Here is a 14615-nt window from a genome sequence, read left to right on the forward strand (position 1 = left end):
CTTATAATGATTGTAATATTCATTTTTTCATTCTATATTTTAATTTTGAGTTATAATAATTCTAATTTACAAATATTTTATAAGTCAGCCGTTTATGTTGATAACTCAGCCATATCAGTCAAATGTTTGAGAAATACTTTTATTAAAAAAAAATTAAAAAAATTCAAATTCAAAATTTAAATTCCTTTTAAATAAAAAATCGCTAAAATCTCATTTATTACGTGTGTGGTTCTTAACAATAAACATAATTATTGTTTGCGTCTTCCCAACAACACTTTTTGTATTCTCGAGAAGGTATATAATAAATTAATATATCCGTTTGCATAACTCAGCCATAACTTTACCATAACTCAGCCAACTCTCAAATTAAAATGACTAAATTACCGACCAAACCGAACCGAACCGGAAAAAATAATTTTTCCAATTTGGTATTTTTGAATTGGTATGTTTGGTTAATTTTGGTTATATTCGGCTTACTTTCGGTTATATTAGGCTAATCTACTTAATTACAATATATTTTGGGTTATTTATGGCTATATATTAATCTAACCGACCCATAACCGGAAATAATAAAAAATATTCAAAAAAATAATAATATTAGTATATCCATATTACCACCTTAAACCAAACACATTACAACACATTAGAACCAAAACCAAAAAACAAATAATGTTACTCATTTGAACTCTACATCTCAAACCCTAAACCCCAACCCTAACCCTAACCCCTAAACGTCATGTGTTGTATGTTTTACACATTCTTGTGAGAATGTGTAAAAATCAATATTTCTCTATAATTATTACTTTTTATTGGTTATAATAATTGTAATATTCATATTTCAATTGTACATTTAAATATTGAGTTATAATAATATAAATTTACAAATATTTCATAAGTCAGCCGTGTAAGTCAATAACTCAGCCATCACTTAGTCACTTTGTCGGAATTTTTTTATTTTTTATTCGAATTTTGAGTTCAATTTTTTTAATTATTTTGTATAATATATTGTGAAAAAACTAACTTTATAAATTTACTACGCGTGTGGATATGAGCAGGCACATAATTATTGTTTAGGTTTCCCTAACAAAAACTCAGCCATAACTCAGCTGTACGAAGTACATAACTCAGCCGTACGAAATACATAACTCAGCCATAACATATATGTATATTTAATATTTATCAATATTAAATACACAAAGATATGTATCATATGACCTCACTTAAATGTGTATCATATGGCCTCAATTCACATAAATATGTATCATATGGCATCAATTCCATGTTAGACCATCTTTATTATTGGTAGTATGTTATTTTTAGATTCTTAAATTTTTTAATAATAAATTTTGTACCTTTTTAAAATAAGAACTTTTATAAAGTTAATTATATTTATCCTCTCCAATGGTGGAGTTCTTATTGATAAAAAAAAGAACATTTTCAAAATCATTTCTTCTTTGCCTCCTTTTCAATCCAAGAGTGAGGGCAAGTTTCTCCTGAGAAAATCACATCAACACTGGCCAAAAAGAATAAACGTTTTCTTAGTTGTCAAAGTAAAAAATGATATGAAAACAAGCCAAATGATTATACCCTGCAAATGAAGTATTAAGGACTATACCTGCAAATGACTATATCCTGCAAATGACTATACCCTGCAAATGAAAACAAGTAAACAACTACGGCCAAATGAAGTATTAAGGAAGCATTATAATCATAGAACTTCATGAGACAGATGATCCATTATCTGAATCTCTCTTCCCACATCTTCAACATCCACAGGCTATCGTTTTGAAATTTTTGATTAACAAAACACCAAAAAACTCAATAATCAACAGACTGCAATAAATGCAAATTCAGATTCATGAGATATTCAAAAAAAAAATTAATCCCTCTGTTTCTAATCAAAAAAACAAGTCGATTTGGATTTACATACCAAACACCAACAAAGTATAAAGCTTGATTTAAGTTTAAGAATTAAAAAAAAACGAATCGATGGAGAAGAAATCATTGCCTCTCAAATTACAAAACCAAGAGATCCATGATGTATCATCCCCTTCCGATCCACTCACATCAGACCCTTCACTATCACTTTCAGATTCCACTGCAAAAGAATCATTAAAAACAATGCAAATTAAAATTAAAACATACCACAGCAAAAAAAACCACAGATGTGAAAGAAAGAAAGAAACAAACCATCGGGAAGCTGAGATTTAGCAGTGGAGGTAGATGTGAATGAAAAGGGATCTTTGTCTTTAGAAGTGAGAACCCTAGATGTGGTGTTGGAAGCTGAAGATTTCTCTAGTTTCTTATTGAGTGCATCGTTGATTCGTTTCCGATCAATAGCTCCACCGAGGATCTCCGATCTTGACGAACCACCTCCTCCTCCACTACGTTCCTTGTACATAATTCGATTCCTCCAGAACAAAAGCTTTAGATTCTCAAAGTCTCACACTTTCTCAAGCTTTGATAGGTCCGAACCCTTAAAATCGAATCGGTGATTTTGGTAAAGTGAAGAAGAAGAGAAGAAGATGTGAGACGACGAGAGAGAGATTTTTTTTTTTTTTTTGGGTTATGAACAGTGGAAACGGTTTGATTTTCCTTTTTGACATAAACAAGAAAAAATCAATGTCAAATTCTGAAAAAAAATTGTTTAGTGACATGTAAAATCGAAAATAATGTGTATTTTAATTTGCTGATGTGTATTTTTTTTTTAAGTTTTTATTCAAATTCGAGAATCAAAACCCAAGGGGTAAATTGTAATTACACCCAGGACACTAAACATTCTAGTAATTTTCAAAAGATTTATAGATATGAGTAATAAACCAACTTTTGGATAACATTTGAGTAATTCTTTCTTTTTAATTTCAACATTATTTGCTCAAACTCAACAATGTATTTTGTAATTTTGTTCACGTGTATCGTGGTCCATATGTATCTTGTTCTACTAAAACCGTATATACACTGCTAACTGCTAAGATTAGAATCATTTAAAATTTTCTACTAATATACATACATTAGTTAATACTCCAAAAAAACTAGTGTAAATTAAATAGTCTTACTAAATTTGGCCAAGAGAGTACTTTCTAGTAATCCTTTTAATTAAATCATACTGTTTTCATTAATTAAACTAGGGTCGGTCAAACAACAATGCTTCTATCATTCCCACCCAACACATACCTTAATATTCATTTTCACAAAAATATCGACTACATTTTTTCATGTTGTCTGATATAACCAAGAAAAACAAAGAGTTCACAAGCAAGACCAAATTGAAAGCAACAGAAATAGCGACTACATTTAATTTTGAATATATTTTTAGTTTTAAAATATTGCCAATTAAAATGTTTTATCTGAATTAAGCTTCTATCATAAAGCTAATTATAGTAAATAACTTATTCAAGTTTACTAATTTGATAAAGCACATGGCGTGGTAGTAGACTAGTAATACACACAAAACTTATTACAACAAACCAAACAAGGAAACATGCTTTGTGGAAATTCAAATTTCAAGTTGTATGACTAAGGAGTAGTCTTCAACGTGTTGGCAACATCAATCACAAATCGGTACTTAACGTCACCCTTAGCGAGTCGCTCCATGGCAGTGTTGACATAATCCATAGAGATAAGCTCAATATCCGCCGTGATATTGTGTTTTCCAGCCAAGTCCACCATCTCTTGCGTCTCCTTTATACCTCCTATCATACTTCCTACCACCATCTTCCTCCCTATTACACAACCACAAAAGAAAAAGAAAAAACATATTCCCAATTTTTATCGACTGGACTCTTAAAAGTTGGTAGATTTGATTATGTAGCGATACAACGCAAATTAAATGGTCAATTGTTGATAGAAAGCTTAATTTGAATTAAAAAAAAACATATCACGTAAGATAACATTAACAGATGATTGGCGAATAAGCTCGTACCGAGGATGAGAGGCATGACCGGCAGCTCAAGTGGCTTGGCAGGTGCACCAACCATAACAAGTTTTCCCTTATTTTTAAGCAAACCAAGCAGCGGAAGAAGCGGATGGGTCGCAGACACGGTATCAATTATACCATCCATAGTCCCCACTGCATCCTCCATTTGTTTTGGGTCAAGGCTAACCAAGAAGGCATCCGCACCAAGCCGATTAATCGCCTCATCTCTCTTACGCTCGGAAGTACTAATAACCGTAACTTTATTACCCAAAGCCTTGACAAATTTCACTCCTACATGACCCAAACCGCCTAGTCCCACCACACCAATGTGCATACCGGGCTTGTCCAGCCCATGATACTTCATTGGGGAGAAGACCGTGACTCCGGCGCAGAGTAGTGGTGCGGCACCGTCTAATGGGAGATTGTCAGGAATACGAATCATGAAATCCTCAGCACACACCATGTGGTCGGAGTAACCACCATGGGTCATGGTGTCGTCGTAGTCTTTGGCTCCGGATGTTAGGATCATCTTTGGACAGTAATTCTCTTCGCCATCACTGCAGCTGTCACATGACAGGCACGAGCGGGACATGTAGCCAACTCCTACTTTGTCTCCAGTGTTGAATTTGGTCACTTTGGCTCCAACTTCAGTCACCACGCCCACGATCTCATGCCTGAATAGTAGTATCAAAGCTATTTCAAAGATTCAATTTAAAAATAAAATCTGTTATTCTTTTTGGAGTATAGAAATTTTGTCTTACCCTGGGACAAGAGGATAAGTAGTCACGCCCCATTCGTTTTTGGCCATACTCAAGTCAGTGTGGCAAATTCCACAGAACAACACTTTGAACCTAACATCTTTTTCTCCCGTCTCCCTATATACATTAAAACTCCACCAAAACTTAATTTCAATAGAACAAAAACAATATATCGGATATCATGCGATACAAAATCGTTAGAGATTAATATATTCGTTAACCTTCTAGAGAAACTGAAAGGAGAGAGAACTCCAGATTCGTCTTTCGCGGCCAATCCGAACGCCTTCTTCTCAAGAACCTTTCCCATCTTGAAAAACAATAAGAGAATGGGACTGAGAGATATTTTTTTGAGTGACACTAATAATTGAGAAGTTTCGATACAATGATATATAGGAAAGACATCGGATTTTATACAGCAAAGGCTTGTGGAACCGATGAGAATGATGACAATTACTCATTAATATAATTTACAAGGACCATATTAACCACGTCCACGAGAATAGATGGTCCCTAATCGTAATTCAGTTTTTAGCAGTAGTACTGTGATGTCGTGAGTCATGGCCATATCAACTCACCTCTTTGATACTGATGTTCTGATGTGTTCAGTTTAAGGCCGTTCTCTTGATTTTACAACTTTGGCATGTAGCATGGTCCAGAGGTAACACTTATACGGAGAGATACCTTCCACACCAAAGTTTTAAAGATCAACGCACATGCATGGAACTTAATTCAACCACATGCATGTGAGACAATTTACACTTCTATATTAGTTTATTTCTTCTTTTTTTTTTTTAATTTAATTTCACCGATCAATAAAATAAGATAATAGGTATAAAACTGAAATAATATTATAAAACCTGCATTCAAAATATTAAATGACATTTATGTAATGCAACCAAACTTTTTTTTTCTTTTGCAAATGTAATGAAACCAAACTAAAGCTGTACATTTAGTAGTTCTTTCGCTTTCAAATTAGTTAAGTCCCATCCATTGGATAATATACGCATATTTAAAATTGACAACGTAATTTGATTGTTACTTTCGGTTCATACTATTCAATGTCCTCATTACATCTTCAAATCATAATCACTGGGATTATATTCACTTAATCATACTCTATTTATAAAAAGAAAAAAAGAAAAAAAAAACAGTTCAGATTATTGTTTATCTGAATACGCATACAACAACATCAAGTTTAGCTAAGATTGAGTACCGTTGGCCAAAAAAAAAAAATCAAGGTCTAGTAGCTGCCAATGTGTTAGCAATGTCGATGACAAATCGATATCTAACGTCCCCTTTTGCGAGTCTATCCATGGCGGTGTTCACATAATCCATTGATATGATCTCAATTTCTGCTTTTACGCCATGCTCCGCCGCAAAATCAATCATCTCTTGTGTCTCTTGCATTCCTCCAATCCCACTTCCCGCTACGGATTTTCTTCCTGTTGCATAAGGGTTCCGTCATAGCACTCAAATAGTCTAGGTATGAAAAGTTGAATAAATTAACTAATCTTATATATAACGGTCTATTACTTAGGGTTGTAAATTCATACCAATGATTAATGAAAATGCAGATAGATCAAATGGCTTCTCCGTTGCACCGAGTAGAACAAGTTTACCGTTGGGTTTGAGTAGTCCAATTAAAGGTGAAATCGAATGCGATGCAGAAACAGTATCAATTATGCCATCCATTGTTCCCATTGCGCCCTAACATAAATTTAAAATCTGATAACATTTTTTTACATTCTATATGCATAACGATATATATGGTTTAAGATTACCTTCATTTGGTCTTCATCAGTACTAACCAAGAACCCATCAGCTCCAAGAGTTTCAAGAGCATCTTTAGATTTCCCAGAGGTGGAACTAACCACCGTGACTCTAGTCCCAAATGCTTTTGCAAATCTCACCCCAATGTGTCCAAGACCACCTAGCCCCACGATTCCGATATGTTTATCTGGTCCGACCAATCCGAAGTACTTCATAGGACTGTACACCGAGATGCCTACATATAATATGTTACTTTGTATTATTGAAAATGTTGCGATATTTTAATATTATCATATTTGATTTAAATTACCTGCACAAAGCAAAGGTGCGGCCGAAGCTAGAGGCAACGTGTGTGGAATTTTGACGGCGTAACGTTCATCGACGACGATGTGGTCAGAGTATCCACCGTAGTTAACCGTTCCGTCGTGGTGAACTCCGTTATAGGTTGCGACTGCTTTGGTGCAGTAGTTTTCTTGATCTTCACGACAACTCTCGCACGCGCGGCGGGAATCTACTATGCATCCAACACCAACTTTGTCTCCAAGATTGAATTTTCTTACTTTGCTCCCTATGTCACTCACTTCTCCAACAATCTCATGACTGCAGTAAACAACATTAATAACAAAATAAAATTTGATTAATGTTAATCTTTTTGAATTTTAAACTAAATATATCATCATAAGCTTTCAAACAGTTTACTTTTTAAAAAATAAGAGAAAAATGAATAAATGAGATATTATTTTTGATAGTTTTCAGTGAAAGTTACATACTATTTACAATTTTTTATGTTTAGTCATAATTTGGTTTTAGGAATAGTTTTTTTTTTTTTTTTTTTTGAACAAAGGGAATAGTTGTTTAGTTACATATAACTCACGCTTAGTTTGTGTTGCACTTATAATATCTTCATAACGTTCAGTTTTGATCTGTGCGTGTAGATTTTTTTTAAATAAAGAAATCAACTTTAAGTGATGAATGATGGTAATAACTAATAATAAAGGTGAGTGCTCATTTTTGGCAAAACTTATTTGAGTGTAATAATTAATTTATCTGCCGAAATGATTTTCTCAACAATATATAATCTAGCCGAAAGAAAAGAGCTAAGTAAGTGCTCCACTATTAACAGTGGACAAACGAGAATTTGCCACATTTAGTTCCACTCAATTATGATCCTGATCTCTAATAGTTAAGTAATTTACCAACCAAATCCACTATTTTAATACTTTCTGAAACATATGTTAAAAATATCATTTTACCTACCAAATATAATCTTACATATCATACTAGACAAATTCGGGGTTTTTAACTAGATATTCATTTATCGAAGTTTATATTGTTTATAATCGTAATTGTGAATTCTATAGTGGTGGAAACTGTGGATCTAATCACAATCAATCTTAACATCAAAAAACAAAGATCACTAGGACTATGATATAACGATACAATTAAAGATAATAATTTTTTTTTTACCATAACAGAAGAATTTACGAAACAGTGGAAAAGAAAAAAGAATTGCGTACCCAGGAACCAAAGGGTAAATAGATGAATGCCATTCGTTCTTGAGACAATGAAGATCACTATGACATATTCCACAATACAACACCTTCACTCTCACTTCCTCTGCTCCTGTTTTCCTGCACACTGCACATACCATCATCACCATGTACGTAACATCATCACTATGACTAAATTAAACAATCGATCCATCATCATGCGCATGCATGTGTAATAACACCATCATCACAGAGGCAGCGTTACCTTCTAGAAAAGACAAAGGGAGAGAGATAGCCTGAGGAGTCTCTTGCCGCCCATCCAAAAGCCTCTATGCTCTGCTCTCTCTCTTCTGATGATGATGATCTCTCCATCTGCTCTCACTCTTTTTATTTATACTTCTTTCGAACAATTTAGGGACAAGAGTAAGCTGACTAACTGAGTAGCCAGCTATCTTTTTATATAAGAATGAGAGAATACAAATTAGATCCAAACGCTGTCGTTTCATTGTAGAAGTTTGACTTTAGGTCTCTCATATACACCATAAGATAATTATTAATATATTTTACTCTAACTAATATCATGATAATTGAAGTTGTAATATTTGATATAAATTTTTTTCTTGTCAACTATAAAATTGATATAATTTTAAAAGTTTTATCTATACTAGTATTTTTGCAGCAGTTTTTGCTCAAAAATATTTTTTGGAAAGTTTTTACATTTAATGCATTGACTTTAATATTAGTTACCAAAATTTCAAAATTAATTATAGGTAAGATTTAAAAAAATAAAGAAATCTTTCTACCTCGTTCAAAAATAAATATATGATTCTCTTTCATTTTTATTTGAATTTATATTTAAATTATCTTGAATTATTTTATAATATATTTAGTTAAAAAAAATTGTGATTTTTTCCTGCATATGATATAATACAAAATTTTAAAAACGGACATATATTAGCCAATATATGAATAAAAAATACGGGTACAATATCACACATCGTCTAAAAAATTTGGGCAATGGTTTAGAGTCATAATATAAAAGAGACCAAAATAATTATGAATACAAATGAGTAGAAAGCTTGATTTATCAGGCATTTAAACTTTAAAAACTTTTATTTGGTTTATTCCGGTTATTTTAAAGATTTTTAAAAGGTTAAATATAAAAAATATTTAAAACTTTTAAAAAGTTAAATATGATAAATATTATACAGTAGATACACAATAAATATTAAAAATTAAGATGATATAGTGTGAGTTAAAATATCTCGGGACAGGGTTATATATGGGGACGGATTTTATCGATATTTGTATAAATTAATAAATATCATTAATTCGGTGTTACACGAATAAAACATCATTTCATTATTTTGTTAATACTGTCAGTATCAGAAAATAGACATATCTAATTAAATTGATTAAATAAATATTATGTAAAAATTAAATTATATTGCGGTATTATATAGTTTATTTAACAATTATAATATATTTAATCAACAAATACAACTTATAATTTAAGTATTTTAATTATAAATATTTTGTCCTGCGGGTCCTAATCTAGTGTTAGATATAAACCGTACAAGCAACAAGTTTAACCCATATATATCAGACTCCGGAAGGACCTTCCAAACGAAGATAATCATACATTACACCTGACAAAAAATCAGATCTGTCCCGACCGTGAATAAGATATATCGTATTATAACCAACCCTAAGAAACTTTCCATGGATATCGATATTGTACAATCTGTACAACCCATGAATCCCATGCCTCGCGATAGCGTTATCCCGACCTATTAGCCCAGAGATAAAAACTGGTTCGGAATTAGCTTCGTTGACCCGAACCATAAGATTAACAGTTGTGGCTGAAGCCAAAGCTATTCGAAGTGTGTAGATTCCAGCAGGTTCAGTCACTGCTTTTAAATTGAACTTAATTTGCCATGTCGTTGCTTTATATGTCCCGTTTCCAGCTTTCCTATATATGTATTACAAGAAATATATTATTTGTATTAATGTCTGAGATTACTGTGTAACTCAACAACATATTTTTGGATCGATCGATCATCAAAATATATTTTTATTACCTGTTGACATGTGCATAGAACCAGTCTTTTGTATAGTCACTCACTCCAACAGTATAAACAAGATCGTTTCGTGGATACAAATCACTGTAACGATCCCATAGACCATATTGTCTAAATCTGTATTATTACATCAAATTAATTAAATAAAAAACCATTAATTAGTATATTTAAATAAAACACCATTTAGTAATTAATGGACGAGTTGATGCTTAATTCTGTTACCTGTCTTGACGATTTGCGTTATTAAGATTGAGTTTGGTCAAAAGGGTTGGGTCCGCATCTGGGATATAGAACTCTGCGGCGGTTCGATCCGGTTCTCCGATCTCCCACAATGTCGAACCGTTCCTCGGTGGCTCGTACACTATGGATCCTACATTTATCTCCTCACCTATATAAACCAAACCAAACTTGGGCCTATTAATGGGCCTTATCTATTTTTCAGCTGTGGCCCATCTTAAATTTAACAAGGAAGATAACAGTGTACACGTACCGTGTGTGATGGTAATGTCACGTTCGTATTTATAGTCACCGATAAATCCAGGAACCCACGCGTAGAGACTATAATCCCCAGGTCGAACATTCGCTATTGTGAACATCCCCATATTGTCTGCTCGTGTCCAAAATTGATATCCCTTTGTCCAGATTTTGTTGTAAAGGGGAAAATTAAAATCCGCTAGTTTCGTCCGATTGACATTGGTACACTGATCATAAGTCACATAGTATAGTACCTTGTTTTCGGTTTGCCATGAACCAGCTTCACCAGGTAATGCTAATCCCACAAAAGCAAATTTCCCGAATAAGTTTTCCTTGTTATTGTTGTACCTACAAATTATTTTTTATAATAATTTCTCACATTAGATTGAAAAACATTACTTTGAAGATATATCATTGCATGTAAGAACAATCAAAGGGATATAATTATTTTACCTGTCTTTGACAAAGAATTGACCGTTAACTGTTCCTCTTTGGTGATGGAGAGGGTAATCTACTGACTTCACGAATTCATAAGGCCAGCTTTGGACCTCGGAAACCATCTATATAGATAAATAATTTTTAAAACCATTTGTAACGATAATCATAATGATATAACACAAAATCGAATGAATCAATGGGTCACTGATATGGTAACGAGACCTGTCGTTTAGCGTCGGTCCAAAGAAGATTACGAGAAGAGGCCGAGTTGAGATAAACAAAAACAGGACCAAACACCTTCTTCCATGGCTCCTTGCTATCATATGTTGTGTTCATATCTTTTCCCGCGTAGTGTACACTTGTGAACATCTTTTCAAACACACACACACACACACACACACAAATCGTAAAATCGAATAAGAAATATTGAAGCATAAAAAAAAAATTAAAAGAGGATATGTGTACTCAGTAGTCAGTACTCACAGAAAGAGTGGTGGGACCCAGATGAGAAGTAAGATCTTGTTTGACGGGGCCACAGACACGGAACTCATCGCTGGGAGTAATCATCCAGAACCCAACATGTCGGTCTGACGATATCCAACCGTGTACTTTGTTGTCTTTGCCTTCCATTGAGTACATGTACTTATCGTCTACCTGCGTCACACCCGACTTATTTTACTTTTGACTATATAATTATGATAAAAGCTATATATAAGTTTACAGGAGGGTAAAAAAAGTATATAACATTTTTGGATTAATTTTTATATATATACCTGCCCTTTAAGCATATGGTTTTGTGGATTTATTAAATGAACAGCTTCTTTGTAAGCCAATGGACTAGCACGACCATTGCGGATATCTCGATCTGCTTCGAAAGGCATAATTTTCTGCCGATCATCCGATACAGCCATGAAATCGAATCTGCAACATTGTAAAAAAAATTATTATTTTTCATTCGTAGCATGCAATATTAGCTTAAATATGATAAAACACAATTAATGGTTACTTTGTTGTGTTAAGTTTGAAGACGATTCTGGTTTGGTCCATGTCCACTTCAGGCCAACCTTTCAACCTCTCCAACACAGCGTACATGTGTACTCCCGATACACCACTTCGTATAATATATCTTTAAAGAGAAATATTCTCAATCATAGTTAATCGTCTTATATATAATTTAACTTCTCCCGGAAAGAAAAAAAAAAAGTTAATAACTACTGTTTTTTTATCTCTTGCAAATTGACGTACCGTTTGTCTACGTTTAATGGGGCTACTGAGTCCCGTTGAGAGATGTGCCATGTTCTCGAAAATGAAATTTCTACATGCTCACTTGTTTGATTTACAATATCGAATTTTGTCCCTACTAAACTGTTAAATCATAAGATTTTATATGATATATTTGTGAGTTTTCGATTGAGAAATGTATATAATCAAAAAGATAGGAAGAGAGATTCGAAACTTACTAATCGATTAACGGTATTTGTCCTGGTTCATACCATACTACGTCCCAATACCTATATATATATATATATATATAGTGGTTAAGTTATATAAGACGAAAACTCTTGTAACCTTTCTCACGTGCTATATATAAAATTAAAATTATATGTATCCTACCCGCGATTTTCGATTTGGTCGTTCAACACATTGTTAAAGCCATTGTACTTGATTCCAGTTATTAAGCCTTGTGGACTTGAGAATGTAACTTGGATGATACCGTTATCAACGATCACCTTAGTCAACAAAAACATAAGCATCATAAATCTCATATACAACCATTTTTTTTTTTTGTCAGCATATACAACCAATTTCCCTGGACCGAAATACTCTATATATAAGAAGAATATAACGTTCTAGACTTCTAGTAGCATAACTATTTAAACTAAAGATTCAGAAGATGATATTAGACATTTGGACCGTACTTGGTTACGACCAACTTTCTTAAGCGTGACCGGGGGAGAAGCATCTGTGTGGCCAGGTTTTGCAATGTTTAATCTGTTTCTGTATTAAGAAGAATTACAAGTATTAAGAAGAATTACAATTATGGAAAAAAAAATCAGAATGTTCACTTCAATATGTGTTGATTCATAGAACCGATTCATTGACAACAAATATTACGATATAACAAATTAAACACAATTATTCTCTCTTATTTTTCCTATAATTTGCTTTCTTTGTAAAAGACAAGTCTTCTTACAACGATCTAATTATGTTTCAACAATTTTATATACAAAATTTTGTAGAACCCGCCAATTCAGTTAAAACTTAAAAGACATAGAAGTTAAGAGCGCATACGTACCGTGATGATGATTGAGAATGAACACCTTGAAGAAAGAAGATGAGTACGAAAAGTTTAGTCATGAACCGATCAGCCTTCATTTCCGCAGCTCCGTATGCCATCTCCTCCGATTCACCAAAACCTTCGACTAAGAAAACAGTGAAAAGACAATATTTCTTACACCTTAAAATGATATTTAAGACACATGACTATTAGTTGGTCAACCTCTTGTATAAACTGTGATCTAGATCTATATGACGACTATTGCCTAAAACTCCTTTGACATTTAATATATCACTACAATATATATGTAAACATGCACGTACTTTTACTTAGAAAATTTTCCGTTTATCTTCTCTTTCTTGGATTCCTTGGCAGCTTAATTTGCTATCTCCACCGAAAAAGTTATCTCTCCAATTTAACCTTATACCCAAAAAATAAAAAATAAAAATCTCTCGTAAAATTTGTTAGTTACCTAACCATTTTATTAATCTCTGCGTAACAAAAACAGAGATCAAAACCTGTTACGACGCAGATACAAAGTCGTAGGAGCTGCTAGGTGTGTATATTTATAATTTGTCCATGAAAGCTAAAAAAATAAACTCCCTCAAATCTGTTTTCTTTTACTTTTGTGAAATGGAGGGTAAGTTAAGAAACTATATATATGCACACGATATCTTTATTTCCAAATTTGACATCATTTAAAAAAAAATCTTGAAGTAATAGATTATGCCCAAGTGTACTCAATATTTTATTTTATTGGGGGTCAAATTATTTATGTAATCAATATTTGTATATTTTTTTGACCAAAACTATTATAAGGATATATTTTTTTTTTTGACTAAGATATTATAAAAGAGTAAAAGTTACATTTTTTAATTAAAGATTTGTTGATTTTTATTGACAATAATCCAGATAAACACATATTCTAGAGAGGACATATTGAACTAAATAGTTATAATTTTGAAAATAATATATTACAAAGTGTTAAAGGACATGCATGAACCTATTAACGCATTGCTAATCATTTTAAATTTTGAATCAAAAACTTTTGAAAATGAATTTAAGAGTTTTAAGATCTTTCATCAAATAAAAGAAGGTACATAATTGTTAAATAATCAAATCCAACAAAACTGAATTCAAGTCATGAAAATCTAGTTTAGTGATATATACTATTAAATAGAGGTACATGCATATAATATTGATATATATTATTAACTGAAATTACCTAGTTTGACACAAATATGAGGTGTAATAACTAGATCAACACCCGAACTTAGACCATAATCGAGGACACAACAAGCAAACACGTTTACAAAAAAAAAAAAAAAAAAAACTTTCCTTGGCTCTTCACCGGCGAACAACAAGTAAAATCGATCAGTTATGTTCTTTAAACAACATGATTGACAGAAT

At 32.6% G+C, this 14615-nt stretch overlaps 4 protein-coding genes and 1 long non-coding RNA gene across 5 annotated transcripts; all 5 read right to left on the reverse strand.

Moving 5' to 3' along the window:
* Window positions 1399–2573, reverse strand: LOC104729363 (casein kinase II subunit beta-3-like). Its single transcript, XM_010448301.2, has 4 exons — window positions 2191–2573; window positions 2009–2098; window positions 1616–1649; window positions 1399–1513 (listed from the first exon to the last, which is right to left on the reverse strand). Exons 1-4 carry the CDS (start codon window positions 2399–2401, stop codon window positions 1444–1446), a joined length of 405 nt encoding a protein of 134 aa, XP_010446603.1. The 5' UTR covers window positions 2402–2573; the 3' UTR covers window positions 1399–1443.
* Window positions 3369–5086, reverse strand: LOC104729364 (cinnamyl alcohol dehydrogenase 7). The gene is made up of 4 exons (XM_010448302.2): window positions 4896–5086; window positions 4678–4791; window positions 3923–4590; window positions 3369–3722 (listed from the first exon to the last, which is right to left on the reverse strand). Exons 1-4 carry the CDS (start codon window positions 4979–4981, stop codon window positions 3517–3519), a joined length of 1074 nt encoding a protein of 357 aa, XP_010446604.1. The 5' UTR covers window positions 4982–5086; the 3' UTR covers window positions 3369–3516.
* On the reverse strand, window positions 5755–8368 carry LOC104729365 (probable cinnamyl alcohol dehydrogenase 6). The gene is made up of 6 exons (XM_010448303.2): window positions 8200–8368; window positions 7962–8075; window positions 6755–7044; window positions 6456–6679; window positions 6228–6381; window positions 5755–6116 (listed from the first exon to the last, which is right to left on the reverse strand). Exons 1-6 carry the CDS (start codon window positions 8304–8306, stop codon window positions 5908–5910), a joined length of 1098 nt encoding a protein of 365 aa, XP_010446605.1. The 5' UTR covers window positions 8307–8368; the 3' UTR covers window positions 5755–5907.
* On the reverse strand, window positions 9483–11575 carry LOC104729366 (rhamnogalacturonate lyase-like). The gene is made up of 8 exons (XM_019233840.1): window positions 11411–11575; window positions 11150–11296; window positions 10943–11049; window positions 10744–10837; window positions 10506–10647; window positions 10238–10403; window positions 10016–10132; window positions 9483–9906 (listed from the first exon to the last, which is right to left on the reverse strand). Exons 1-8 carry the CDS (start codon window positions 11564–11566, stop codon window positions 9537–9539), a joined length of 1299 nt encoding a protein of 432 aa, XP_019089385.1. The 5' UTR covers window positions 11567–11575; the 3' UTR covers window positions 9483–9536.
* On the reverse strand, window positions 12846–13621 carry LOC109128080. The gene is made up of 3 exons (XR_002034525.1): window positions 13529–13621; window positions 13224–13350; window positions 12846–12925 (listed from the first exon to the last, which is right to left on the reverse strand). It is a non-coding gene; the product is annotated as an uncharacterized LOC109128080 (long non-coding RNA).

The sequence above is a fragment of the Camelina sativa genome, chromosome 12 (genome assembly GCF_000633955.1).
Source record: "Camelina sativa cultivar DH55 chromosome 12, Cs, whole genome shotgun sequence".
Taxonomy (NCBI): Eukaryota; Viridiplantae; Streptophyta; class Magnoliopsida; order Brassicales; family Brassicaceae; genus Camelina; species Camelina sativa.